At 41.1% G+C, this 27,433-nt stretch overlaps 2 protein-coding genes across 6 annotated transcripts in view; one reads left to right on the plus strand and one right to left on the minus strand.

Annotated features, from left to right (window-relative positions):
- TMEM63A (transmembrane protein 63A) overlaps positions 1-9,986 on the plus strand; it is a 50,891-nt gene extending 40,905 nt beyond the window's left edge. For both annotated transcript variants that reach the window (XR_008238100.1, XR_008238099.1), the window contains 2 exons: positions 2,143-2,311; positions 9,784-9,986. The gene's annotated coding sequence lies outside the window, so the exon portion shown is untranslated. The remainder of the gene's footprint in view (positions 1-2,142; positions 2,312-9,783) is intronic.
- On the minus strand, positions 3,487-27,433 carry EPHX1 (epoxide hydrolase 1). 4 transcript variants are annotated; one of them, XM_052806882.1, is made up of 10 exons: positions 27,297-27,429; positions 26,727-26,848; positions 16,159-16,343; positions 14,104-14,284; positions 11,649-11,876; positions 10,493-10,622; positions 9,778-9,992; positions 7,233-7,341; positions 6,135-6,260; positions 3,487-4,567 (listed from the first exon to the last, which is right to left on the minus strand). In XM_052806882.1, exons 3-10 carry the CDS (start codon positions 16,336-16,338, stop codon positions 4,342-4,344), a joined length of 1,395 nt encoding a protein of 464 aa, XP_052662842.1. In that variant the 5' UTR covers positions 16,339-16,343; positions 26,727-26,848; positions 27,297-27,429; the 3' UTR covers positions 3,487-4,341. The 4 variants fall into 4 exon arrangements, with proteins under 4 accessions (XP_052662842.1, XP_052662843.1, XP_052662844.1 ...); XM_052806883.1 differs by having other exon boundaries at positions 26,705-26,848; XM_052806884.1 differs by lacking the exon at positions 26,727-26,848 and having other exon boundaries at positions 27,297-27,433.

The following is a 27,433-nucleotide window of genomic DNA, read 5'->3' on the forward strand; positions in this document are numbered from 1 at the left end:
AAAGAGCTGTCACTCAGCGCAGATCTGTTTATAAATACTGCTCTCCAGAAGACAACTGACAATTGTAATGGGGCTAATTCTTCTAGCAGCATTGGCATAACACCATCAGGGCTGTCTGGCACTGCACAGGATATTTCTTCCATGAAAGAAAACTAATTCTAAGCTTTAGGTTTTAGTGTGAGTTATGTTCCTTAAAGTGCTATTACAGCAAGTAAAACAAGTGGCATCATTTCTCAGTGTTTTGAAATAAGCTACCCTGAAATCAATATGGATTTATTCCTTGTCTCTTCCCACAGTATGCAGAAGGATCCTTCCATTCCTCTTTAAGACAAAAATGTATCTTTATTTAATGTACATTATATATTGCACCTGCTGTAAAACAGAACGTACATTTGATTGACTGTCTTGAACAGATCAATCCCTGCCCCCAAGCAATTCTAGCTGATTCAGTGGTGATGAATAGTGCCCCTTATGGATTTAGATCTAACTGTCATGCTAGACTTCACAGATTTTATTTTTCACTAAAAGATGGTTTAACTTCCTTTTTTTTGTATGAAAGTGTGATTTCTATTCATATTTTTTTTTTCATTCATAATCTGAGTAATGCCTGACTCTTTTGCTTAATGTAAGTCTTGTCTGGTTTGGTTGTGTAAGAAAGATGTCCAAAGGCTGCATATAGCAGCTCAGATTTCAGGACTTTATCATTTGTAGTTTAAAAATCAGAAGTCAGATTCAGTTGTAGTGGGAGTTAGTTTAGCTGGAGCTGCATGAGAGGGTGGTGACCTTACTAGTGTTTTTCCATACCAGAAGCACTTTCCAAAGCACTTCAGTTGTGGAGGGCAGAGGGTAAGTTATGTTTATTTTCAGTGGCATCTCCGTGGTTCTGAACCTCTTATCTAGACTCTTCTTGGACTGTAACTGGCTAATTAAAAAGCAGGGTCTAGGTCAGCTACTTCTGGTTTCAGTGTGGGATAAATGCATGTTTTGGAGCAACTTAAGAAGGAATGGCTTTTAGGACAGCAGTTTCTTTGAGCAGAGACTTTGGGGCAACTTTGGTCCAGAAATGGAAGCTTTAACAAGAAGTGGCTCTGGAGCAAAACAAAATGTTTTGAGCATCATTGTGTCATCGGATTCTGGGTTCTCCTGAAGGCCATAGCTACTATTTCAAAGAGCCTTATTCCCAAGAAACAGCTCAGCCAGCCTAACAGCAGCGCATTTGGTCTTGTTAGAGGAAATGTACTGTCTGAATGGCACGTACTCAGCTGGCTCACTTTAACAGAGCAGGGAGTCCTTTCTTACTGTTTATTACTATTGCAGTAATCTGATATGCAGTTAATTGCTCACAGAAATGTTAAAACTATTTCTGATTATCTGACTGACTTTTGCACTTCTCACTGTAGTACTGTACCAAATAATAGCCCATTAGCCAATACCAGACTATCAGAAGTGAGTCTGGATTCACTCTAGGTGGTTATCAAATCCAAATCTCAGGCTTGTGGGAGAGTTGCTCCCTGCAGGAAGAGATGCAGATGCTATCACTAGCCCACAAACACTTCATTAGTATTAAACCTTGCACTACAGGCAGTGGGATGGGCTGTGTTGTGCTAAAAACAGATTATTATTTTGAAAAAGGGGAGGGGAATTGATGACAGGCTTTACAGCTGGCACATAGCTGAATTTTATACTCTTTCACATTGTCATAGTATTCCACTGAATCTTTGTATCTGTAGATAAGTAGGTGATGAACAACAGCTGCTGACATCTGTGGGCTTAAGGTTTGAGAAGTGTGACATCAGAATTCAGAATAACCTTTGCTATACAGCAGGTGTTTAATTATAATTTTTAAGCTTCTAAAGTCTATGCCTTTTAGGTCCAGATTTTTTTTTCTTTCAGACAGTAACTAATCAAACCCATTTTTGTGCTGGATTTAGTGTCTTGGTGCCTATTTTCTATACTCAGTAAAACTGACAGTGTGGACAGCTTGTGTTTGTAGTAGGCTGAAGTGCACTTACCTGGTGTGCAGAGCGGGGCAAGGACGTGCTCGTTTACTGCCTCTGTTCATTATCATTGTCTCAGATTGCTAAGCACTGTGAGGCATATTTAAAAATAGAAAGGTTCTACAGGCAGTTGTTTTTTGTCTAGGTCTCCCTGGTGACTGAGCCTGGGTGAGCTGCTGTAACATAAGATCACAAAACAGAGTCCTGATGTGCATCCTTTCATCAAGGCTGGGCCCCTTCAAGCAGATCTGCTCCAGAAGGGAGAGTGAAACTGCTTCGAGCCTTCTACTCACATCTGAAAATTGGTTTGGCAGGTATCTTATAGCAAACTTCCTTCCCACTTACTTTATCCGCATTGTGACTGAACAGTCCCTGGGGAAGTATTCAGTTATATCAGTATATGGCAGTGCTCCCTAGCACCACAGCAGATGTCTGCATGTGCATTAAAGATGAGAGGGATGATCTTCAGCTCTGAAATATAAGGCCACACAGGGGACAGAAGTAAGGCAAAACCAAATGGCCAGAGATCAAGACTTGTGCAAGAGGGAGCATAGTGGTGCCTGTAAACAGCTGTCGTTGTCAGAGGTGAGCTGGTTCCTCCTGAATAAGCAACCTTTTTTCAATATACCACACCTGAAACAAGTTTGGGGATGGTCTTCTCTGAGAAGAGTCTGTTTTAGACGAAGTGAATGATTCTGTATTTTCTTCCTGACTGGCCTGAACCACACAATATTTTGCAAATGAGAACACAAATTTTGACTAATGAAAGCATTTACAAGTAAATGTAGAATTAGTGCTCACTACTAATGTGGAAGCAGTTAGCCACCTTAGACCTTCAAGCTATACTTGAATTCTTTAAGGCAGTACTGCAGTCAAATCTTGTAGGGAGACATGAGAGCTACTGTGCCTTCTGCTACTGGCACCCAGGTGCAGAAGCACAGAAGGCAGAGGAAGGGTAGTGAGAGGTCTTGCCTCTGCTCACAAAACTGATCCAGGCTGCCCTAACGATTTTCTGTCATGGTATATCGGGGGCTTTGAGCAAGATTCAAATGTGCCCAGCAGGAGCATTAACTTGCCTTCTGTGAAACAAACTACGTGGTATTCTTGAGTCTAAAGCCCTGTGGGATGGAGCAGGGCTCTGCTGGAGTGACTCTATTTAACAGCTTCCATTTCAATTAATATGGTGAAGTAATACTAATCCATATTTCCCTGTGCTTGCAGGGGTAGGGAAGTATATCAGAAGTGACTGGAGAACAAAACTATCCTGAAATCAGTCATCTGGATACAGTTTAAGAGTACTGCACACACTAGGGACCGTTGCTGGCAAAAACAGACAGCCCTTCAAATACAATTTTCTTTGAGCAGTTTGCCTTCAATCTGACCTTTGTAACAGATGCAGTACAGAATCAATAGGTTCTGAATTGATGTTTCTCTTTGCTGTCACCAAGCAAAATCTCAGTTATTAAAAAATTTAAAAGAAACACACAGGTATTATTCAAAATTTTAATGCAAGTTTCTTCTAATTTTGGATTAGTCAAATTTTTACTTTTTAGTAAGAATACAGTACCTTGCAGAAGCCGTGCAAAGCCACAGTGTCTTGAGCCTATCCAGAGCTATGATTTTAGCTAAAAGTACAAATTCGGTGCAGAGGTAGCTTGGGCTATAATTATTGCTCCTACCCAGTCCCTCCTTTTGGGGTCCGAGCTACAGGCGCCTGTGTCTTTCTTTCAGCTGTTCCTCACATGTTGCTGTCCCAGGAGCCAGGCGCAGGGGAGCTGAGCTTCCTCACAGCCAGGAAGCGGCTCAACGGCCCAGGCTGGAAGAGAAAAGCAGCCAGCAGCAGCCAGCTGGCTAGTTTAAATGTACTATAGATCATCGATGCTGATTAACCGATGCACTCAGGCAAGTTAGGTCTTGCTAGGCTGTTCCCATTCTTTATGTGAGGAACCTCACATCTACACCAACTCAAGTTTTACTGCTGCTGTGAAAAAAAGCCCTTCATAACAATAAACTGTTCTTAGTTATTAGTTGTAAGGTCTATTTTTCAATTTCAAAGCAAGAGTCAGGAATACTACAGAACAGATTTTACAAGTCTGTGCTTGGGGGAGAAGATAAAGTAATCTTCATGCTACTTTCTTAGCCTAGCTGAACAAAAAAAAAAACCCCAACCCAAAATCTGCAGGTCCCCACAGCAGTATCTCATTGAGATAATACTGCATTCTTCATGCTGTCCTCTCTCACATCTGGTCAAGAAAAAGATCTAATTACATGGATTACAGTAGACTTAGTAAGGCCTGTACATGTGCTAAGCTATAAGCAGTTACCCTGCTGTTTGTTAGGGGAGTTAGTCTCCTTTCTTTCTCCAAAGTTGCTCTTTCTCTACTTTCCCAACAAATTGCAGAATATCTTCAGCAAGAAGTTCAGGTTCCTCCAAAGCTGCGAAGTGGCCACCTCGAGGCATGAAATGGAAGGAAACTATGTTGGTGTATTTCTTCTGGGCCCAAGCCTGGGGTGTGTGCATGACTTCATTAGGGAAGGAGGCAATGCCAGTAGGTACTTGTACTGTGAGCCTGAGAGGAGAGGGAATAATTTTAATCTTTCAAATACTTAACTCTGCAAGAAATGGAAAGTCCCAAGGAAATGTTGTTCTTAAACAGTTGGGCACACTGGTGTTAGGCAATTAAAATTTGACTTCCAGATCTTAAATTTGAAGACTAGACAACACTCCCATTCCTGGGAAAAAAAATTAAAATTTTTGCATACATTGATATTAAGGCAATTCTGCAAGGGATCCAGGGCATGAGAGGTAGAAGCATGGAAACTGAGAAGAGAGCCCTAGGAGGTGGTAGGTATTGAGTTTCCTCATGCTGCATTGAGTGCTCGAGTCACGTATTGAGGGGAAAGCACACAATTTGACAAGGGCTGGAGAGAGATGTACAGTGAATATTATAACTAGAACACGTTAAGCCTGGCAGGACAACTGGAGGGTAGGCAGGGGAAGAATTATCTTGAACTGCTGCAAAGGGGGAGGAGAGGGGAAGAATGATAGTCAATCTAGACTAGTTCAGAGGAAACATTTCTGAATGTAAGACTTGACTCTGTAAAGTAGCTCTTGCTTTTAACTGGCACAAATGCACTCTACAAAACATTTTGCACATTAGGGAAACAGGGTAGGGAAGCAATGGGATTTAAGGGGGAAAGTATCTTAGAAAGTGGAATGATCTGGGCTTGTTATAAATAGAGCAACATTTTCTAGGTTTAAATATCCTATACACATAAGCTGCATTGTCAGCAGTGACAGACTTGAAAATTTAGATACAAAAATTGTTGGACACAGCCACTGGAAGCCTGAAAAGAGGGTGCCTAATTTTACATAGGACTTTGAGACTCTTTCCTTTAGGCACATAGAAGCTCATATAGCTCATCTCACAAAGGCACAACTGGAGCAGGATACTGCCCACAGTGTAGCCACAACAGCTTCAAGAACTGAGTCAGCTTCCTGGGAGCATCACTTCACAGCTAAATGCCACAGCAGTGAGCTGTGGTTGCAGATACCTCAGGGCAGGTTTAAGCCTTCACTAATACTCAAGCTGACACAAGTATATGCAACCAAACTGCTGTCTTAAGTGTCTGCACAGCAGGAACATCAGTCTTACTGACTTTCAAATTATGCAGTTTGTCAGTATACTGAAGTTGCTTCCAAAGGTAGGACTTAAATCTTTTGCAGAAATAGGCAAACTGTGTCCAGAAAAGTACTAGAACTGCAAACCAAATAATAAACTATAAACAAAATTGACTGCATGACTCTGTCACGGGCTAATTTAGTAACTGAAGTAAAATCTGCAAGTACTTGTACGTCCTTTTCCCTAGTTAGATACACCATGAACAGGAGGTCCTCAAGCAGTGCTTCCCATCAGATCTCCTTACTGATGGTTCAGGATTCTTACCTAATTACTGTGTTTTCCAAGTGCAACACAGTATATCAACTAACAGACCTGTCCTGCAGAGAAACACTGTGATACAGCATTGCTTTTCCTCAGCACTCAAAAACTTGCAGCAGCTGTAAGACATAAGCAACCTGTCTGCAACCATAAAATTAAGTTCAGGGCAAAATATTTAAAGAAAAAAACCACTTACCTTTCATGTTTCTGTGTGCCTATCCCCTTCTGCAAATTTTCTTTGTAGAAACGCATTGAGGAGACTATACAGCCTGACACCCAGTAGATCATGATATTGGTGAGCAGATCATCCAGGTTAAACTTCCTGAATAGGTAAGCCCAGAGATTACTTAGTTGGAACTGAATATCATTTTGCATTACTTTTAGCAGGGACTTGACTTTGATTTGGTTGTAAGAAAAATAAGTTGCAGGAAAAAATAGTTAACTTGGTTTAGAAGAGTTGACAGGTGAAGTGTGTTATTCCCCCTCTGTCTGTCAGTGACCAATTAAGCATGTTAAAGGCTTTCAGACACAAACTGGGAAGTGACATTTTAAGTCCTACACAGAAGGCAGACTCCAACAAGCACCTTATGCTCCAGCATAGCTTTCTATACTGTCCATAGACTAGGAGGGTAGGAGCAGAAGAGCACACGGAACAGCTTGTGCCATTTATTATTCATAATTTGAAATGCTATCCTAAGCCTTCAGTGGAGCCATCACACCAACATGTGCTGTAAACAGTGCATGTTTCCTATCAAATTGTTAGCTGTATGCAGTGCAAACATTCTATTAAAATCCATTGTCACTGGACCTTTTCATAACATGCCCCTTCATTCCATTCCTGCCAGGTACCTCAGCAATTTTCAAAGGGGACTTCATCTCAGATTTCTGTTGCACACTAAGAATGATCCTTTATTAGCAAACAGTAGATAGATGAAGCAATACTGATCAATCTAAACCAAATTCATAGAGAGTGAAGTATTAGTATTAAAATGAATCATGAGTTCTGTTTCGCAGCATCTTAATGTAGGTTAAACTTTTTTCTGTCCTAATGAGATTCTTCCACCTAAGTCAGTTTTTAATACCCAAAAGCTGCAGGCTCTATCTCTTCTCTAGGAGATCAAAGTGAGAAGGGAGCAAGTACATCAGCCTTCACAGCCTATTTCCTTCTTTGCAGGCTGTAGTACAGCACCGCACCTCCCTATGAGATGTGAGGCAATCAATTCAGACAAACTTCTTTAGCTATGACTCTGGGCTTAGTCACCTCATCAAAAATGGCATGAGAGGAAACGCTTACCTCTCTAGTCCTCCATCCTCTAAATTATGGAATTCCAGATCAGTCCATGTAGAAAACTTCTCCAAGATATACGCAGCCAGTCCTACAGGAGAGTCATTCAAACCACAGCCTGAAAAGGAGGAGGAAAATTTAACTAAAATTGTGGTATCTGACTACTAAACTCAGACTGTTACTTAAGCAGCCCATTATAATACAGGGTAGATAACTTTACAAAGCTGTTCCAGCAGCTGTGTTCTTAAATAAATAAATAAAATAGTAGAACAAGTTGGAGCCATTTATTGTTGAATCACAAACTGATAGTATCTGCAAATCAACAGGCTCTGCATTAGCTCACACTGTATGTTTTTTGAACTGATATAACAGTATTGGATTTCTGCTGGCTTTTTTTTCTTGTAAGCTAATAAGATTAAGCTCTATGTGCCAAGCAGGGTTTGCTTCCATTAATCTGGAAGTTGTCATTTATTAAACAGCATTATAGGGCCAAACCCCACATGCCTACACATGACCAGGAAAATTTGCACCATTATCTAACAGCAAAAACATTTTAAGGATTATTAGAAAGTCATTAAGGAAGAGCAAGGCCTTACTGAAAGGTCCATCTTCTGAACTAGCAATAGCCAACGGCCTTCACGTAGAACAAGGCTTAATATACTTTTAATAGTTTGTTTTACTTGGACAGAAAACACACACCTGCACCTGGAACTTAGCTAATACATCCTAGTGCTATGAAATACAGGGACCATAAACTGTCCCAGCTCCTCAGAAAAACCTTAGAAAAAGTTTTTCCTGAGCAACAGCAATACATTTGAAGTTCCACCCACGCAACCCAACCTTCCTGAAAGATACCTAACACTACAGCTAGCACAATTTCATCAGTAATTGCTATTGAAACATAATTGAGTTCCAGTTATCAAACAACTAGTATTGGTAACTGAAATACCGAGTGTTTGAAAAAGTTATATTGAGCATGCTTTCCAGATCTGCAGAACTAGACAAGCAATAGCCTGTTCTCATATAGTTACTGTGAACAAAAAAGAGTCCATTGGTTTACATATAGGAAAAATTGACATTGATCCTAACAGTGCTTTGAATACAGGTGCTGCCTGTTTCAGTCAGTTGAAAATGAACCCACACTCCATGCAGGTTTCCCAAAGAATAAGTGTAAAATCAAATCCATGCAAGCCAGTTTGATCAAAAGCCAACTCTGAAGCAATCAAGAGTACAGTATTAGCAAGCATAGTATATGTATGTATCAAGAGCCAGAGACAACTTCCTCACTTAGGACAGCTTGCAAGGTAGCCCTGTACCACCAGAAGTCTCAGGAAGACCATGGTAGCCTCCATGGCTGCGCTTCTTCCGGCTACCTTACACTCCCGTCTTCAGAGTGTTCTTCTCCCTATGGGAACCTGCTACCCGCCATGCTCCTCTCCTTCTTTGTCCTCAAAATTGCAGGAATGCTCCTGTTCCAGCTCCCAAAACATGAACCGTCTGCTGGTTCCCAGTCTGCGCAATTTGTTCTGACAGACAACACATTACTGGTAGGGACAAGAATCGGCCAGAAAACCACAGCAGAAGGAGCATGGCTAGGCATCTTTCAGCTACCAGCTTCCCCATCTTTTCTTAAAGCACAAAGGCAATTAGAAACTAGTAATTTTTAGAAACCAAAACTCAAAAGAAGCAAAATTATTTAAAAATCCATAGAATTATCATCTTGCCTACACATTTTAAGAATATACCTGGTTCTGTAGGTAAGTTTATGAAAAACCATTAAGAAATAGTTTCCTTAGCTATGTTTTTAATAAAATCCAGAAGGGAATTGCTGCTGCACGAAACCAAAATATATTCAGTATTCTTGACTCAGTTGTCCAATTCAGTTGCAAAAGATATTTTTAAAATAGAAACACTTAATACTCAGATACTTAAAAGCAGTTAAGCAATCTGAGTGACTAGCTCATCTAGAAAGAACATGCATAGGTACACTTTTTTTTTTTTTCCCTTGAAAGTCTGCAAGTGATTCAGAACAATGAATGAAAACGAAATTTGATTTTACTTTTCAGGTATTACTTATCTCTATAAATAAGCAACATTGCATGCTGAGACAGCTAAAAGCTTCTTGTAGTTTACATCATTTGAATATGATCCATTCTCTGTGAAGAAACTATCTTTTGCTCTCAGCATAGCTGCATCTGAAATAGAATTACAGTCCCCAGTGATAGCAGAAGTGGAAAAGTATTAAATAAACTATTTTATTTATGAAAACTGAAAATGAGGTCAGTGGCACTTAGAGCATGCTCAATTCTGATGTGCAGATTTACTGCTTCTGCATGCAAAAGTGAGTGTAATGCTATATACCCATATGTAACCTTTTGTGACTTGGATACAGAAAAGCCCACCTTTTAAAACCTCTAACCTTCCTACTTCAATTTCCCAGAAAAAAACTGATTTTCTGCATAGTTTAAGCAGTACGGTTTGTTTCTATGAAAGTACAGCTACAACGAACAGACTAAGTATTCTGAGCTCAAAAGGGGTTTTTTGTTTGTTTTACCAACAGTATCAGGCTTTGTAGCCTGTATGTGAGCGTAGCCAGACTCCAACAAGATCCTGTAGAGCCCTTTTTTCAAGAAGGGAAACATCCGCCTAACATCTTCATCCTGGAAACCGAAGAGCCCTGGAAGATAGCGGCCCAGCAGAATGGAGAGCAGGTGAATGAATCCCATGTTCGTAACTGAGGCTAGATTTAAATGGAGACCTTTCATATGGCTAAAAATAAAAACAGAAGAAGCCCCCACAAATTAACAAAAATCAAATGTGATTCAAAGTTGTTATATTTAAAATGTTATTGACAAAAATGGACATACTTAAATTCTGACCTGCTAATTACATCAAGATTTTAGCTGTACTTTGTGGTGTGGCTTTTCACACAAAAATGACAAGACAAATGGGCAACTGTCAGTAATCGGCACACACTCCTGGGCACTAAGCCACAAATCCTCCTTTTGTTACAAGTACTTATCCCACTCCAGACCCCAGTGGGGCCATTACAAAACTACTGCACAACTGTTTGAAAGAACAGGTATATAATACAAACTCAAGTATGTAATTTTGGATCACTGCTTAACACCGAGCACTGAAGAGAGAAACTACACAGTGCTCATATGAGGACTTGGACAGGAACTCTCACATGCACAAGAAACAACTACTCAAAGAATAAAACAGCTTTACATGCCAATCATGCAGCACTGTACCAAAGCGGTACTCACTTGGGAGCTATCTGGGCCAGATTGGTGCAGATGAGCCAGCCCCAGTCACCACCTTGCGCATAGAACTCGTTGAATCCCAGTTTTAGCATCAATTCATAAAAAACAGAAGCAGCACTTACAGAATTAAAGCCTGCATTAAAAAAAGAACACCGTTGCATTAATTCCAGCTACACTTCTGACTGCGCAGCGTTTATTCTCCCTATAAGGTAACGTCAACGTTCCTAAAAAGCTACAAGTCCATGTTTCCTTGCCTGTGTGACAGACTATATGGAAGCCCTTGTCACATCCAGGCAAGGTCTGGAGAGCAAGCAGAATCCATGAGGAGAAAGTCCAGCCTTTGCTGCAGACTAGTGTTCTCCTAACCCCACCAGTTGCACATGCATTTGCCACCCCTGAGGGGTTGCCAGACTCCATTTAAACCATAGTCATACTCCAGCTGAGCCCTGTCAGAGGGACTGAGCGTTGCCCAGGGCATGTGTTTCCATTTCTACTGTGAACATAGTCTCATCTTAATGATAACTGGAAACTTTAAGTTTCCACTAGTAATGCACTTCTCCACTTCACTAAACCCTGACCACATAAATCATAACCAGGGAAGTACAGAAAAGCAAAACCAACCTTCCCCACATCATTCGGCTGCACACATAATTAAATACTAATCTCAGTATCACTTTAAGTACTACCTTGCTCCATTTTATTGCAGCTTGTGTTTATGTAATTCAGAGCACAAGCTGAACAAGCAGGTATTTGGCTGCAATCTACTATGTAGATACATGAATTCATCTTGTTTCAACTGTTGCTTGTCACCTACCTGTATAATGCTGTTGAATATGGATTCAAAACACCCAAAAGGAACCGTAGCAACTTTACTCTTCCTGCTCACCCCCACACAATTCATTGACTCAATTGCAATTCATGAGTTGTCACTTTGTAACTTTTTATAGCCCATTGTAAATCATCTATACATTGCTCCTAAAACTAATTAATGGTGTCACCTGAAGTCACACTCTTACCTCCCTCTTCCCACATGACACACAGGTTCTTTGTTTCTACACTGGGAAAACAAGAAGTGCTAAGAGTTACTGTTCTGCTAACAGGGGCTATCTCACTGTGACACTAGGATTGTATTAGTTCAGTTTCTTCTCATACATCGTACCTTTTTTGTGGGGTGCTTCTGAGAAACCATAACCAGGGATAGATGGGCAAATGACTTCAAAAATGTGTTCATCACTGAGGCCATGGCTTGCAGGATCCGTCAGGAGAGGGATAATTTTGTAAAACTCGTAAAATGAGCCAGGCCAACCATGAACCATTAATAATGGCTTTGCAGACTGGCCTTCAGGCAAATGAGGAGGCTTTACGTGAACAAAATGGATATCAATGCCTGTAAAAAGAAAATAATTAATTAACATGCCCAAATTTACCATGACACTGAAACTAATCACAGAACAGATTATGAATAAATCTTTTCTGAAGTCCTTTTTTGGTGAGCATGCAAACACACTGCACTTCTCTGGATCCACTTATCCAAGGACCTTAAAGTACTTTATAATGGCCAATTAAGCATCACAGCAGCCAAATGAGGTCGGCATATTTCTGTTTTAAAATAAATTGCCAAATTAAGACATAGAAGTGAAGCAATCTACTAACGGTAACATAGTGACTCACACAGCTTAAAGGCAGAAGAGACGATTACATCATTTAGTCCAAGTGCCCTTAAATTTTACCCAAATGTCCCTATGTGGCACCAGATAGGCTTCAGTCAACCACAGATTTTTCTTCCTGAAGGGCATACAATTGCAACTTGAAGGCATCAAGAGATAGGGAATCCATCATAACTAGCAGCTGTTTGTTTGGGGGCATTAATCACTTTCCTTGTTTTGTGCATGCCTTACTTTCCATTTGAACATGTCTGGCTTCTGTATCCAGCCACTGATCCTAATGTTAAAGCAAAAGGAATGTAAAAAGCCTTCAGTAAGTATTCTCTGTCTGTGGAGGCCTCCTGTAGTCAAGTCACACATCTTAACTGCTGATAAACCAATCGTGCTGAATCAAGGATTTGAAAAAATACCTTGCTAGAAGAGAGTTAAAGTGTTCAACTTTGTAGTTATTTTCTGCCTTTTGTCTAAAGCTTTCAGTATCTCTTTAAGTGAGTAAACCCAAAGAGGAAACTATGTTCTAGTACCAGTCTCCTCCATTGTTAAGTAAAAAGGTAAAAATTGCAGTCCTATTTCCTTTGTGATCCTTACAGTATGTAAGCAGTAGGCTTCACACAGCGCTGCACTAGTTGCTTCAGGTGAAATGCTTTTCCTCAAACCCATTCAGGGCTTTGCTTTCCAGGAAACAATAATTTGCTCTTAGTAGAGCCTAAACACCTCACTTGATGTATTTAAGCACATTTTACTGACACCAACTCCAGCTCACCAGCAATCCCACCTTCTTTCACTGACTGAGATTTCCCCATCCTTGACAATTCTGCAGACTTCTGTATTCTCTGAGAAACTTTCAAGGGATGACAGAAGCTAGGAATCTGATATACAGCATGTTTGATCTTGTCTTTTCATGTGTCCTCTCTGTAGTAATCATTCCTAACGTTGAAATTTCTCTTCCTATTGCTATACATAGTGCATTGTCCTTAGCTGCTTCTCCCTTTCTTGTCTCAGATGATACTTTTTTTTCTTTTTTAAGGGAAGACCTTTTGCTTTTATCTTTTTCAGCACTAACCACGTTGTATACATTTAAATAAAATCTTTACGTTCTAACCACTATGTAACAACCGTTTATTGTCCCAAATCCATTTTAAATATAATGGTGAACTGCCCCGTTTGAAATAATGTACAATTATGGGTGCAAGTAAAAACATAACAGCATAATCTCAAGCTTGAATTTTGCCATCATGTGAAACAATTGCCTGCTTTGCTCTAAATCTACAGCTGTACTCCCAGATAACCCAAGCACAACCCTAATTCAAGCATTTAAAATGTCCAGTTTGACCAAGCTCCAGCACCAGCAGATCTTAGCTGAATGACCTCTTCCAAAGGCATCTGTGCTTTGAATGGAAAGACAAACCATTCACTCACACCTGGCAGCACGTCAGCCCCAAGGGAAAGGCATTCTGTGTTTCTAGGCCTATGAATTCTTGAAACAGTGCAGCAGAGCACATCTGCCCTGCCAAGCAGGGACAACCTGAGCAGCCAGCACACCCAGCTGTGGAGGGCTGCTAGGCTGATGGCATCACCATGACAGCAGCAGCTGGGGAACTACATGGAGCAAGAGGAGGTATCTGTCGGTATTTTTGCATGATTGCATGCGAGTCAGGGAACATGTGTACATCTTAAGATCCAGTTCTGTTTCCAAATGCCTGTGCTTGGTTCCTGTTAACACCAGCTGACAATCCATCCATGCACAAGGGAATTCCATTTGTCGTTCCTTGTCCTAAAGGCTTCAGGAGTTTCTTGCTGCTTGAGCAGCAGTGCCAATGATCCATGCCATGGCAGCCAGGGAGGGAAGGCCCATGTGACACAACCATAGAATTCTTACCACCGAGATCCCTTGTAGACAAGGATTATGTATTACTGTTTGCTTATTTTTTAAGGGAAAAAGCCACAAACCTTGAATCTTAGTTTTGAATTGTGGGTACTTGTTGAGGACTTCAACTTGTTTCTTCCAATTGAACTGGTTTTTCCAGTAAGAGACAACCTTCCTGAGATACACCAAGTTAGTCCCATAATGGAAGAAACTGTTCTCCAGTGGCTCAGTGAATCGAGCCTGGTCAAGTCTCCTAAATAAGTCCTATAGGGAAAAAGAAAGAAGAGACATTACAAGCGCTTGTGTCTGCCATCTTGTGCTCCACTGTGCGTGGTTTCTAGTTATTCCCAACCCAAGTGAAAAGAGAACAACGAACATAACATCTCTAATGACACCTGTGCATTTTGCTGATGCTCCACCAGCTGTTCCAATTCTTTTTCTCCTCCAGATGGCCTCCTTCCTCTTCCATTTACAGCTGTTCTTAACACTCCCTGTTTTTGCAGTGCTGGCTAACCTGTTTGCCAGGCTGATAACCACAGAGGACAACACACTCTTCTGACAGTACTGTGGCTTCACAGTTTAAGCCTTGTTGCCTTTCCGTGGTACTTTGCTCCCCAGGTTACCCAAGAGCCCAACATCACAATCAGCGCATGGATCTGGCCCAAACCTTTTGCTCTCCTTCCCAAACCAAGGGGCTGGATGTCTTCCTTGGGAAGTTGGGGGATTTTGCGTGGCCACAAAGTTGGTGAAACTAGTCTGGAATTAAAAGTTTCCCAATCTAAAATAACTATGAAAGTGACCTGCCCACTGCACTTCAAGGTTACAGGGAATGCCGATGATACTGCAGAATCAGTTCAAAATCACTCAGCAGGGAAGGACAGCCAAGAGCCCCTTCCTACTGTGAACAGAACCACAGAATAGTTGAGGGTGGAAGGCAGGTCTGGAAATGTAATCCCACTCAAACCTCTGCGGGGTTTAAACCTGAACAGCATTTTCTAATATAGCGATAGAGATAGCTCTCACCCTAAGATGAGTTAGGTGTATGTGCTGGCTCATGCCTCGCACTGCACAGGCAGTCTTAGTCTAGGCAAGATGTTGGTATGTAAGCTCACTGTTCTGGCATTTAACACATGTACAGAAAGCATGGATTTTTAAATGAAGTTTTTAACATGTCTTTACATACATGCTTTTTGCCCATGCTCAACACCTTTTAAAAAATGTTTTAGTAATGTACGCTAGTGGAACTTTTAACTCCTAGTTTATGTAAGAATATATTTAGAAACAGAGTTTTCTACCAATGGATTATGTTGCAATAGCTGTCATAATACAGCATTGCATGTTTCAAAAACATCTCTAAGTTAGAAATTATCTAGCTTTGTGTCTGCAGTGTAAGGGGGAAACATATTGAAGATCAATGTCCATTGATATTACTAAGGAGGGCAAACAAAGTGTTAAAAAACCCAGGCCTTACTGAGAAAATAGGAATCCATTATACATGAATAATATGAGCAATCCCATGAGTACTGTTTGAACCACTACTCCACACAGATCTGTGAAATTGCACAATCCCTGACTTACTTAAACACACAGAATCAAAATCTTGCTATCTAACAAATTCTGCGACGTATGTGTTTACTGTAATTACCGCTGTGGTATTAGCGTTTGACCAAATTAGATCATTAATTACAGAAGAATCAGCATCCAACACAGCTGCAAACATAAAGCAGTCAAGAAAATGAGATACTCGTAATTGCTTTTGAAAGAAAAAAAAAAAAGACAAAAGACATTATTCTTATTCTGGTCTACACAATCAAACTGAGGAAGGTGCACAAACAGGAACACAGAGTTGAGTAATCTGTAATAAGATTTTTATGTTTATTAGGCTTTACAGAGTATGTTTGTTTACTAGCAATCTTGCAACAGCCAGCTGAGAACAAAATTGTATAGCAGGATGTGAAATCTGCCTATCCATACCTATCTTCTGAAGTACTGAAAAATCCCTTCCCCCAAGTCCTGGACATCATTACTCATTCTCATAAATGTAACTATTGGCTCAATTTAAAAATTACTTCCAAACAAGTTCTGCATTTATTTAGCCATTTCTTTCTTCTCTCTCCCCAGTATAGAGATTTGCTTACGCTCAGCTCTTCTTCTGTAGTTTCCACCTTAAATGGCCAAATAGTTGTATCTTCTTCAGTGTCAGGCTTTTGTCCCTTGCCCCACCATCCCTCTTTGAAGGGTAATGTCTCTTCTTTCTTCTTGGAAAGTAAGAAGTAGATGATGACTGTCCCCAGAACCAGGAATACTTCAAGCAGCATAATGCCTGCAAGAGAAGAACAGAACTCTGGTAAGCCCAATCAGATAGTTCAGACACGTGACATACTTTGTAAAGTCTACAGAGGTTTACTTGCTTTTAAAGATAGGATTCGATCTACATGGTGTTATGTCACTCACAGGACATCAACACTTCTGTAGAATTTCAGAAATAGGATGTTTTAACCTACGCAACTTAAATGGGGAGGAATTAAATGTTTTGCATAAAAGACATTTAGTAAAAACAGAACTCAAAGCAAGTCAAGAGATCTTATGGCTTGGTAATTAAACAGTCCTCTGATTAAACACATCATGTTGGCTTCCTCAGTGGCCGCTGATTGCTGCTAAACTTCAGCAGTAAAGGAGGTGACTGTGGATATTACTCAAGTTTAATGCTTTCTCTTCCTCTGAAGCTCTAGATTTCCCACAAATTCCAAAGCAGAGCATTTCTTCAGTAAGGCTCGCCTATCTATTGTTACAGATTTGGAAGGAAAAAACCTGCAAGACATATATAGAGAATAAAAAGTGAAGAGCCTTAGGGAAACCACCTTGTATCCCCCAATCAGCCTGGGGGAGTGGGGCAGGGATATATTTACATAACCCTTGAACAGCAGTACAAAGGGTAGAAGGACCTTCCCTTTCTTTCTCCCCCTGAACTGTTTTAAAGAAAAAACAAAAGACCACATGCATGGTCTCCTAGCTCTAAAACAACTTTCCCCAAGTAATAAAATTCCGTCAAAGTGAAGAACAACCTGATTTCACAGCATATCTACATAACCCAACTGCAGGGTTGTTTTGCTTTAGTCAAACAGAACACCTTAACAACAACAACAACAAAATTCATTTGAACTGTTTCACGCTGCAAGCAGAAAAAAATAGTTACTCAGACTCTCTTTACTAATTAATGTTTTCAAGCATCCCTTTAAGTATGAGAAATGTTTGTAAGGTGGTTTGGGGAACAGTACTGTCATCATTTTAATGCATAATTTTAAAGAATGTCATGTTTCAACACTCATTTGCTGGGGAATTGATAAGACAAGTATTTCTAAACTTCTATAGAGCAAGCATTGTTTACAACACAGAACAGTCTTCATTCTCTCCAGAGCTGGAAAGTTTTGTTAGTTTTGCTGCTGCAGAGTAATTTGATGCTCTGAAATTGCTCAAAGATATTCTTGGATCAAAACAGGAATTGTAACACAAATTAATGGGAGTTCACATGATTATAACAGGAGTAAAATTGACCTGCCTTGTAAGTGCCTTTATGTGACAGGACACATTTTAGTCAACCTCTTGAGTTTAATTTCTAATGCCTGACAATCAAGCAATCAAGCAATCAATCAATAAAATGGTCAGAATAAGCACCCACTAAAACATTTGTATACAAGTCAGGCACTATGCAGATAGGACAGCAAGCTACAAAAATTTATTGCTTAGACATGCAAGTGCTACAGCCTTAAAAAGTGACCTAAAATTCCTTAATCCTCAGAGGCTGGAGAAATGGGAATGATAGGCACTGAAAGAACTTGATCTGTTTATTTGTTTCACTGGTCCTTCCATAATTTCTGTTGTTTGAGGAGGTGCTAGTTTTTCTCCACAATGTTCTCTGGAGCACAAGACAACAATCTTTTCCCACCTCCACCATACTCAGGCCATAACTTACCCCTGAATTAAAAAGTTTGTCCAATTTCAGCTTGCCTCAACACATAAACCAATGCAGTCTAGGAGCCTCTAGAGCACACTTAAATTTTACTGCAGAGCAGAACTGGAGGGGCTTTTAGAAACCTCAAAGCACTTTACATAGGAATAATACCTACCACAGTATTTAATAGCATTTCTATTACTAAGTCTTCACAGAGAAGAACAGCAACTTCCCTGAAATCACAGCACAACTCAGGCCATGTCTAGACTACAAAGGTTCACCAGCATAACTATGTAAACACTACAATATGAAAAATTCAAACTCTTGGCCAACTTCAGTATGTTTACAAAGGCCCACGACAAACAGCCGCACCAAAAGAAAAGAGAGCTGCTGTCAGTGCCAGCCCCGTTGTTCAGGCAGGACGGCTGGGGTACCTAGAAAAACAGAGGACTCTTTCTCTTGGCTTACGCTGTATCAGCCCCATTGCCTCTGTCGACACGGTGACAGAGGCACAGTGCCTAACACAGAACCGCTTTACCCAGGAACAGAATCCCAGCCCATTCTCCAGCAAGAAACTCGTATGTCCTAAGTCACTGGAGTACCCAGATCTACAAAAACATTTCTCCTTCCCCCATCTGCTCTCAAGGAGACTTGAGAAATCATTTTTGCAGCAGAAGACATGGGAGGGATTGTGTGCAAACATATGCATTTGCCCCGGACTGTGTGTACAAAGAACTCGCTATGTGAAAAGATACCCATTTTTGCAATTAATTCCAAACAGACATTAGGATGAGCTTGTTTACAATCCAGCAATAAGCACAAAAATCAATTTCAGGTCTCACAAAAGTTCTGTCTTCTATCGCAGAGAATTGGGACCAGTGACAAATTGATTTGCATGAGATGTCATTTTGACTTGGAAGAAGCTGTCTCTGACACTGGTTGGATTATTTTTTGCTAACAGAGAGAGATCCCAAGTTGCTCTCTATATTCAATCTCTCTCAGTTCTGCTGAAAGTGCCTGTAAAATTCCTAATTACAACAAACACAGGGGCCTAGAGCTCCAACTAGGCTACATTTTCTTCTGACTGCACAGGAGGAAGAGAAAGGGCAAAGTGCGTCAGCAGTATATTAACTTGCACCAGTTCATAGCACACTCAAAGGGATTGTTTTGCTAGTGATGAGTTACTGGAACGCAGCATGCTCCTACCAACCTCTCCAGCCTGTGCTGAGAGGAAACCACTTAGAGCAAACGCACTCAATGATTTCCCAAGTTTGCTATTCAAGCTAGTTCTCTAAAACTCCCGTGTGTTATTTGAACAGCATAAAGCAGCCTCAGTCATGACGCACCTGCACCAGAATTTCCTCCACTAATCACTACTGAGCTCTTGTGAGATGGAACTTATTAGCCCCTTACACTTGTTCTATGATACAGCAATACAGGACCATGAATGTGGAAGGAGAAACAGGCACAATAAAACTTTTCTATACTTACAGTTTTCAGAGATTTAAAGAACAAAGTGCTGGTGTTTTTATTCTCTGAAGTCTCTCGATGCAACCGTGCTGGCATGTTGCCTTTAAAAATGACTACTTCAAAGGGAGTTCATGTTTTGCTTTGGCTTTTTCCTCTTTCTATGTGACCAAAGGCAAGACCTTAGAAGGAAATATTTCCATTTATTCCATGGTCAAGTACTTAGACTCCAAGACGTTCCTGTACCCCAGGGTGGATATTGTTTGTAGACAGCACTTAAATACCTCAGACAGTACTTTTATCCTAAAGAGCCCAAGGAAGAATGTTTTTGTTTTGCTACTTTAAAAACATGTTTTGAAAGAAAGCGTGATGGATTCAGTAAATAGCCCAAAACCTAGCTCCTCTTGAAGAAAGCCAAGTGCATCTCAAGAAATACGTTGATTTGCAAGAAAACCCCCGAACTTTCTTACAGTATCTTAATGCTGCTTGTTGAAAACACTCTTGTTTTTCAGCATTTTTTGCATTTTGATTTGCTCTGTCCTCTGTTTGTGCACTAACAGCAGAGCAGCAAAGCAATTATTATTTACATCAAAGCTATGTCCTGTCTCATGCCCTGTCTTCATCAGTATCCAGTAACAGATGCCCTGGAGAACAGTGCTATTTATTTTTTAGAGAGGTCATCTGTGAAATGGCTTAATGGTAAAATCCCCATCTTGTCCTACTAGTAATCATTCACCTTTGCCTTGCAGCATTAGAATCTATCTATCTGAAACATGTTACTGGAGAAATAAGCAACTGGGAAGACTTTCAACCTAACTCCTAGAAACCTGTTTTGGCCCAAACGCTATGCAACCAAGCTACTATGGCTTGAATGATGCACAATACCCACAACTCCGAGTCATGCTATTAAACCATATCAGTGCAAACCAGCTAGTGCATGGGTGATGCAAAAGCTCTAAGAGACCATGCTGCTTTCAGACACATGCCAAAGGTGATCATGGCTTAGAGTTAATTACATTTTCTCTCCAAGGTTGGTTTACTAGCAGACTACAAGGTAGCTCAGAGTGCTTAGCACGCTCTGACGCTGTCAGATACAAGGTTTATTGATTAATAATTACTCTGCAGGAGAAATAACAGCTCAATTTAGAAGTGGTGTTTCCATTTATTTTTGTTCTGTTACACAAACTCCCCCATTAGGTTTTACTGAAAAGGCACCCCTCTGCCGCAGCGTCTTTGTTTACAGATCAGTTTGCCTGAAGAGCGGCAATTGCAGGTTACTCTTCCCAACAGATCTGAAGGAAAAACAACGCACTGAAGGACTTAAAAAACTCATTAAACCTGTAACAGGGTCCCCTAGCACTGACAGCCTATAAGGGACTAAGACGTGGCACAGTCCCAGAAGCTTCACCCTCAGTCCACGTCCTACCATCTCCGGGCATTACATTTTTGTCATTATGTAGCACCAGAAACAGAGAGAAAACCATGAAGTGAAGACATACGTGTAAGAAAAGCTTCCTATTTGCGTAGTTTATGGAGCATTATGACAACCTTCAAAATAGCTTAGCAACACAGGAACTGCTTTGCATACAACTGATAACATCTCCCAGGTGAGCATAAAATGATACATTAACATTGTAGGGAAGGAGGAGAGGTAGGCATCGGATGAAATAAAGCATCCTACGCAGGGAAGCAAATCAAAGACAGGAAATAGAAATCCAATAGAGTTTCTGGCTTGTCTCGATAAGAAATTTACCATTTACATTTTTTATTGCCATAGGGAGGTGGCGCACAATGCTATCTCCAAAACAGCAGGAAGAGATGTCATTCTGTTCCACAGTCTTTTTCTAGACTGTTCACAATCAGGAATTAGCCAGCAGGAACCTAACTAGAAGAACACAACCAAGGAAAGGGGTCACCTCCCCAAAGAAGGAGAAGCCATGCTCTCTCTCCCAGGGGAACGGTCAGGCCTCTCCCAGGAGCGGGGCACACCACACCTGGGACAAGGTTGGGGGTACGCCTCCATCACCACAGAGAACGCCCCACGCCTGTGGCAGTGAGGCACTGCTCCTTTGCAGCTCTTCATCTGCTCGGCCCCTCGGACAACAGTAACAATTGACAGAGAGCTAATTGAAGGCTCTGGAGGTACCCGTATGCATCACCCAGAACTCGTACTTAGGGCAGTCAGTCCCAGAGGCACTTCATTCCAGGGGAGCAGCTGAGTACCTTATACAACATATTCCCACCTAGTTTTTCCCTACGATACAGTGACCATCAGGTGGTATCATCTCTTCAGTACTACACTGAAATCCAACATGCACTGAGACCCAAGCCTAGCTAAGCAAAAAAGAAAAGTAATATGGGACTAAGTTCACTGTTACCCACTTTGCCTAACCCAAAGGAGGCATATTTATGCAACCACTGGCCGGTCAAAGCTCATCTCACAATCATAATTTAAAATACTGCACGCCACATCTTTTAAGAAGAAAATACTCAATTTACAAGAACACATATTTAAGCACCACTGTGTGCTCTTTCAAATCCGAGCCCAACATATTCTTAAGTGCTTCTTAAAAACATGTCTTATTTATCTCAATTTTCCTTACTTTGCTTGTATTATGCTTGAACAAACCCACTTCCTTCAGAGAGTCTAAAAAAAGCCTGCGGGCTGCATAAATGCAAACTGGCAGAATCCGACCTAGGATCTGTGTGATACCTGTTAGTGTGACCTAATGACTACGTGCACGATTCAGGGGAAAGGAGATCTACTCTCCATCTGCAATCATTTCTGTTTAGGACTCTACAGAGAGAAGAGCTGCTAAAGGATTCTTAAATCAGCACTGTCCAGTCAAGATAAGTAAGGGTGAAAGAACTGTTTAAAATTTCACAAGAATGCATGTGATAGCTACAATGTTAAGGTTAGATCATGCAGATTTTATCCTATTTATCCTATCCAGCCTTTAGCCTATTTAACGACCCTCAAATTCCAACAACAGTAACAGAGGTTTTTCTGCACGAATGCAGAGAAGCAACAGAAGCCTGGCATCCAACCTGGGGGTGAACAGAGCTGAAAGACGGGTCTCCTAGACAGACCTCTCTCAAGTCGCATGTTACAGTTAAAAAAGGGAAGGATATCATGCCAGTAAAAAGTTTTTAAAACAGTTCATAGCTACTGTTCAGCCAACTAAGTGACACAGTCCAATAAAATAGACTCCAAAGAAGATCTCAAGCTTTACTTCACGTTTAATTTCAAATGTCTGAAAAGAAATTACAAATAGCACATTGTTCTGTTTTGCCTTCCACCAGAGTTTCTAGCAATAATGAGATGAATCTCCTCATCCTATGCCAGCATCTGCATTTTACAGAGAGGGGTAGAAAAAAGTGCACATGAACCAAAAGACTGAGATATTACAGATAAAGAAGTGAGATCGAGGTAGTTGTTCCTCAGGCCTTAAAGGAAATTCAGGCACTATTTTTAGCTTCACTAAATCCTCAAGTACTAAAGACTAAAAGGTTGCCTTCCTCCCCTGCGATGGTATTATGGCCAATGTTTTGCCCAGTCTCATCTCTAGATAAGACTCAGATTCATCCCGTACTGCTTGGTGGTACAGCACAGCGTGTGTCCTTCTGTTTACTGTGGGATTTTCCATTAGTCTAATTCTCTTAAGATTCTTCCATGAAATCAGAGAGGGAAAGATCATCTTTAACTAGCAGCTTTACAAGCTTTTTGTATTAGCGCTGTTAGAAAATTGTGTTACTACAGCCTTTAATTATTAACACATGCAGAATTGACGTGTATGTGGTGCCTTAGAGGGGAAGAAAAAAAAAAAAAAAAAGAGTGCAAACAGTTTGAAATCTTGCACTCCAAAGTATGTAAGAACAAAGTACATAACAATCTTTCAGTTAAAAGAAGGTGTGGAGATGGAAATGATGAATATAAAGATTGCCAAAGAAAATTTCTGGCAATATGCAAGACAGTAAGAGGAGGTGCATGCTGTAAATTTAAATTAGGATCATGACTCCAAGTAGTAAGGTCAGCATGAACGAAAACATGTATGAGTGTAAAAAAAAAAAATTTTTTTTTTAATAAATTGTGACTATGGAAACAGGAAGAAACTTGTTATCTCTCTATGAAGACTTCATTCTCAAAGAGAAAAGGAACTTTGAATGATGAGAGAGGAGGGGAACAGATGGTAGTCATCATTTTCTGTCAAATAACTGCAACACCAAAAGGATGTGCCAGAGTAAACATGTAACAAGAACAATTCTTACTACATCTCTCTCAATAACCACTAAATATTTAAGTTCTCTTTGTATTTAAGGGCTTCATCTAGAAAAGCGCACTACCTGTACCCACCAGATTAGAGCAATTAACACTCACGATGAAGCAGCCAAGAGGACAAGGTCCTTCAACAGAGCTTTATTTTTGATTCGTAATACATAGTGATTTAACCTGAAAGACTCGTATTCTATTAGACAGCAGAGCATACCCAGGGTACAGATGCAGTGGGCAGCCAGGGCATACGGAACAAACTGGTAGCGCAATAGTTATGTCTTCATTGCAGAGTTCAAAAGAAGAAAAAAAAAATAATCAACTGCTAAGTGCAATAAATATGAGAAGAATTGCTCGAGGTAGAGAAAGAACAAAAAAAAAATCAGTTTGCTGAGCCTTTACTTGTCTTGTGGATTACACCTAATCATCTCCAACAGAAATGTTTCAAAAAAAAGTTGGGAGGAATGTTGGAGAACAGCTCACTTCTCAAACCTAGAAAACAGCTCTTGTTCTTTACCCCAGTAGGATCCCTCCATAAACATGATCACAGATAATTTCCTCATTCTGGCAAATGCAGTAGAAGACAGCATCATACACTATTGAAAAAAGCAACTAACAAAGCATGGCTACCACGATTCCCACAGAAATATTCCCAGCCCTGCCAATCAGAAAGCATTTAATCAATAACAATATGCTTAAACACATATTAAAGCAGATAACGCTCCTTTAAAAAAAAAAACAAACCATAAAACCCAGGGTATATTCAAATCATTGTGTTAGCCATCCTGCTACGTCTAGTATGACCAAGATATTAAAGCAAATGCCATTTTAGAAGTAGATTTTTGTGCTTTACTATTTACGTAAATACCCATTTACACACACAATGATGTTTTTAATTAAAAATAATGTGTTTAGAGGAAGAATCCAGGACTTCTTCAGTAGTAGTATTCAGAAGGGAAAAAGTATTTTCAGCATTAATTACAAGCAGACCGAAGCTCTTCAGAGAGAAGCAAGACGCTCTACTTTCCGAGTGACTTTTCTTTAGGGACTTACACAGTAATTAAAGATCTATTTGCCACATTTGGAACTTCTGCATTCAAGAAGACTGCCCTGGTTCTGGGATTGTGCATTTGAGCCTGCACTCTTGCAGGCTCAACAAAGCAGTGCACACTCTAGCACAAAGGTAAGACTTTACCTCTGCTCATCTGGCCACAGAATCTGAATACTCCCAAATATAATACAAGAAATGTGCATAGGAATACGTAAGATAATCAATTCATTTTGCCTAGAGCTATAAGCTATACTTCACCTACCACCCCCATCCCTGCTTTGCTACTTCTCCACTGACAAATTACTTGACAAACTATTACTGAAGAAACAAGAATTTCTGGGAGTATTACCATTCTGGAATTATTACCCCAAACTTTTTTATTTACCTGTTGTAATTACTTAGAACAAATTGGCCATGTATATATTCTACTAAGAAGCCTGAACTTGTTTCACAGTGCTTGCCATACTAAAACATTGCAGTTCTATGTCTAAAAATACTAGGTAAGTCTGAAAGCTTTGCTGTAACCCTAGATGAACAAACAGGCTGAAAACATGGTATTGCCCTACGGAATGACCAAATACAAGAAGTATAGTAGATCAATGGGGGGGGGGGGGAAGGCCTTTTAAACACCTAGTAATCCAAAACCTATTTTGGGCAATTCATACAGACAAATTGCATGTGGATTCTGGCTGCACTGGTTATTACCAACTGTGCTCTATTTTGAATTATTTACTTCAACACCATGATTGCCCCTATGAAAAAAATAACAAAATTTGGAAGAAATAACAAACAAGCAGAGTTTAAGCAAATCATACACAAGTTTTTATATATGAATTCAGACTGGAAAAGATGTAGAACAAAGAGTCATGAACTTGACACTGTGCCAGAACCTTCCCACAAAGACTTCAGCTCTGACAAATATCTAATCCTTGTCCTTGGACAACTTCAACTGGGGATTGATTTTCAAAGCTGCCTAATTGCTTTTGGTGCCTATCTTCCATTGATTTTCAGTAGGCATTAGCAATTTGTGCACTCAAGTCTCAGCTTACTCAAGCTTACTTCAGACGAGTAATATCCGTTTCGGAGGAGGAGCACGGCATCTCAAAAGAACAGTGCCAATCAAAACATTAACCCCACATTTGTGGCTGTGTAAGTAAGTTTGAGACAGTGGCTTCTGAGACTGATCCTACCTCACAGGTTTACCTACAATAGCTAGGCACGTTCTCTTATTTTAGATAAAGCTATGCTATCTATGAAAATAAGGGAAGAGAAAGCAACCTAATTCAATAGAATTGGAAAATTAAGTAATGTACTTGATTATGGTATGTTTTAACTGCAAGGCAAAGTCAAAATCCCAATTGAATTCTGACAAACTGAGCCAAAATTGAGGAGCGGGTGCGTCATTTGCTTAGTCTTTGCAGATTGCTCAGTTATGCAACAAAATACGGTCATCAAACTGAAAAGGTTTTCTACTCATCTCTAAAATCCTTGGTCAGCAAAGGGAACTATGTACATGGTACTTGTTCAAACAAATTTCAGGTTTGGCAAATGACCCATAAACAAAAACAAAAAGTTCAATTTCATATCCCCACTGAGATGAGTAAAAAAACCCAAACCAAAACCAGACTAAACCATTTATATGCCAATAGTTAAAGCCACTTACTCTAACTAAACCAGGAAACCTGGCCAGACTCCCAATGAACGCTAAATAAAATTGTTTCCATAACTACTGTCAGCAGTAAGGCCAGCTTATCAGGAACCTTAAACTGGTCAAACAACCTTCGCTCCGGCAAGCTGTCAGGGAATGTCACATCTACTCTCTCCCCAGAAAAAGCTGATTAGGGCCTTCCTGTTCCCAAAAATCAACCCAGAAATCCCTGCCCGGCCCACCGCTATTATTCAGACTTTAATAAACACCCACTGTTAGTAATATTTTGATACTACCAGCTGGCAGAGGGGCACACACCCTTTAAAACAATGGTATTTGAGGCACGTAGGCGCAGAGCCCACTTTCAACGGTCCCCGCTCCCTCTCTCTCGGTGTCCAACGCCCGCGGGCTTCGGCAGGAGACGCCGCACACAGAACAACCTGTAAAAGTAATTTCGTTTACTGCACGGAAAGTTCAGGCCAGCGCTCTCGCTTCGCTCCCTCTTCCCTCAGCTGCCTACCGCCGAGGCTAGGAGGGCAGAGGCACCATTTCACTCCCCCGGGGGCAGGGAACTTCACAAACACGCCTCAGTCCCCGACCGGAGCTGCGCGGCATTGCCCTCAGCTTCGTCCGCCGCGGGGGGAAGCGGGGGGGTAACGGCCGCCGGAGAGCAGGACCCCCGCCCGGCCGCCGCTAGGCGAGCGGGACCGAAAGCCGAAACGCGCGTTAAACGCTGCGGGTGTCTTGCCGGGCAGCTGCGGAGCGGCTGCGGTGAGGCACGACCCCACCGCTGAGGGGATTCGCGCCTCTCCCCTCAGGCGAAAGGAGCAACGCCGCGCGGGCTTCTCCTCGCACCCCACCCGGCAACCGCCCGCCCGGCGCCGTTACCTGCCGCGGCCGCAGCGGGAACCCGCACCGCGCACGCCTCGCCTCGCCTCGCCTCGCCGCCGGGGCCGCCCACCCGCACGCCGGGAGAGGGACACGGTACCGGCCGGGCCCCTCCGTCCGCAGCCCGCTGGGAGATG

The sequence above is a fragment of the Harpia harpyja genome, chromosome 13 (genome assembly GCF_026419915.1).
Source record: "Harpia harpyja isolate bHarHar1 chromosome 13, bHarHar1 primary haplotype, whole genome shotgun sequence".
Classification (NCBI taxonomy): Eukaryota; Metazoa; Chordata; class Aves; order Accipitriformes; family Accipitridae; genus Harpia; species Harpia harpyja.

Coding starts and splice junctions, on each gene's coding strand:
- EPHX1 (XM_052806884.1), bottom strand. CDS start 16,338: ATGCTGCTTGAAGTATTCCTGGTTCTGGGGACAGTCATCATCTACTTC. Junction 10,623..11,648: donor AGAAGCACCCCACAAAAAAG/GTACGATGTATG, acceptor TTTTTAATGCAG/GCTTTAATTCTGTAAGTGCT. Junction 7,342..9,777: donor TACAAAGCCTGATACTGTTG/GTAAAACAAACA, acceptor CCTCCTTTTCAG/GCTGTGGTTTGAATGACTCT.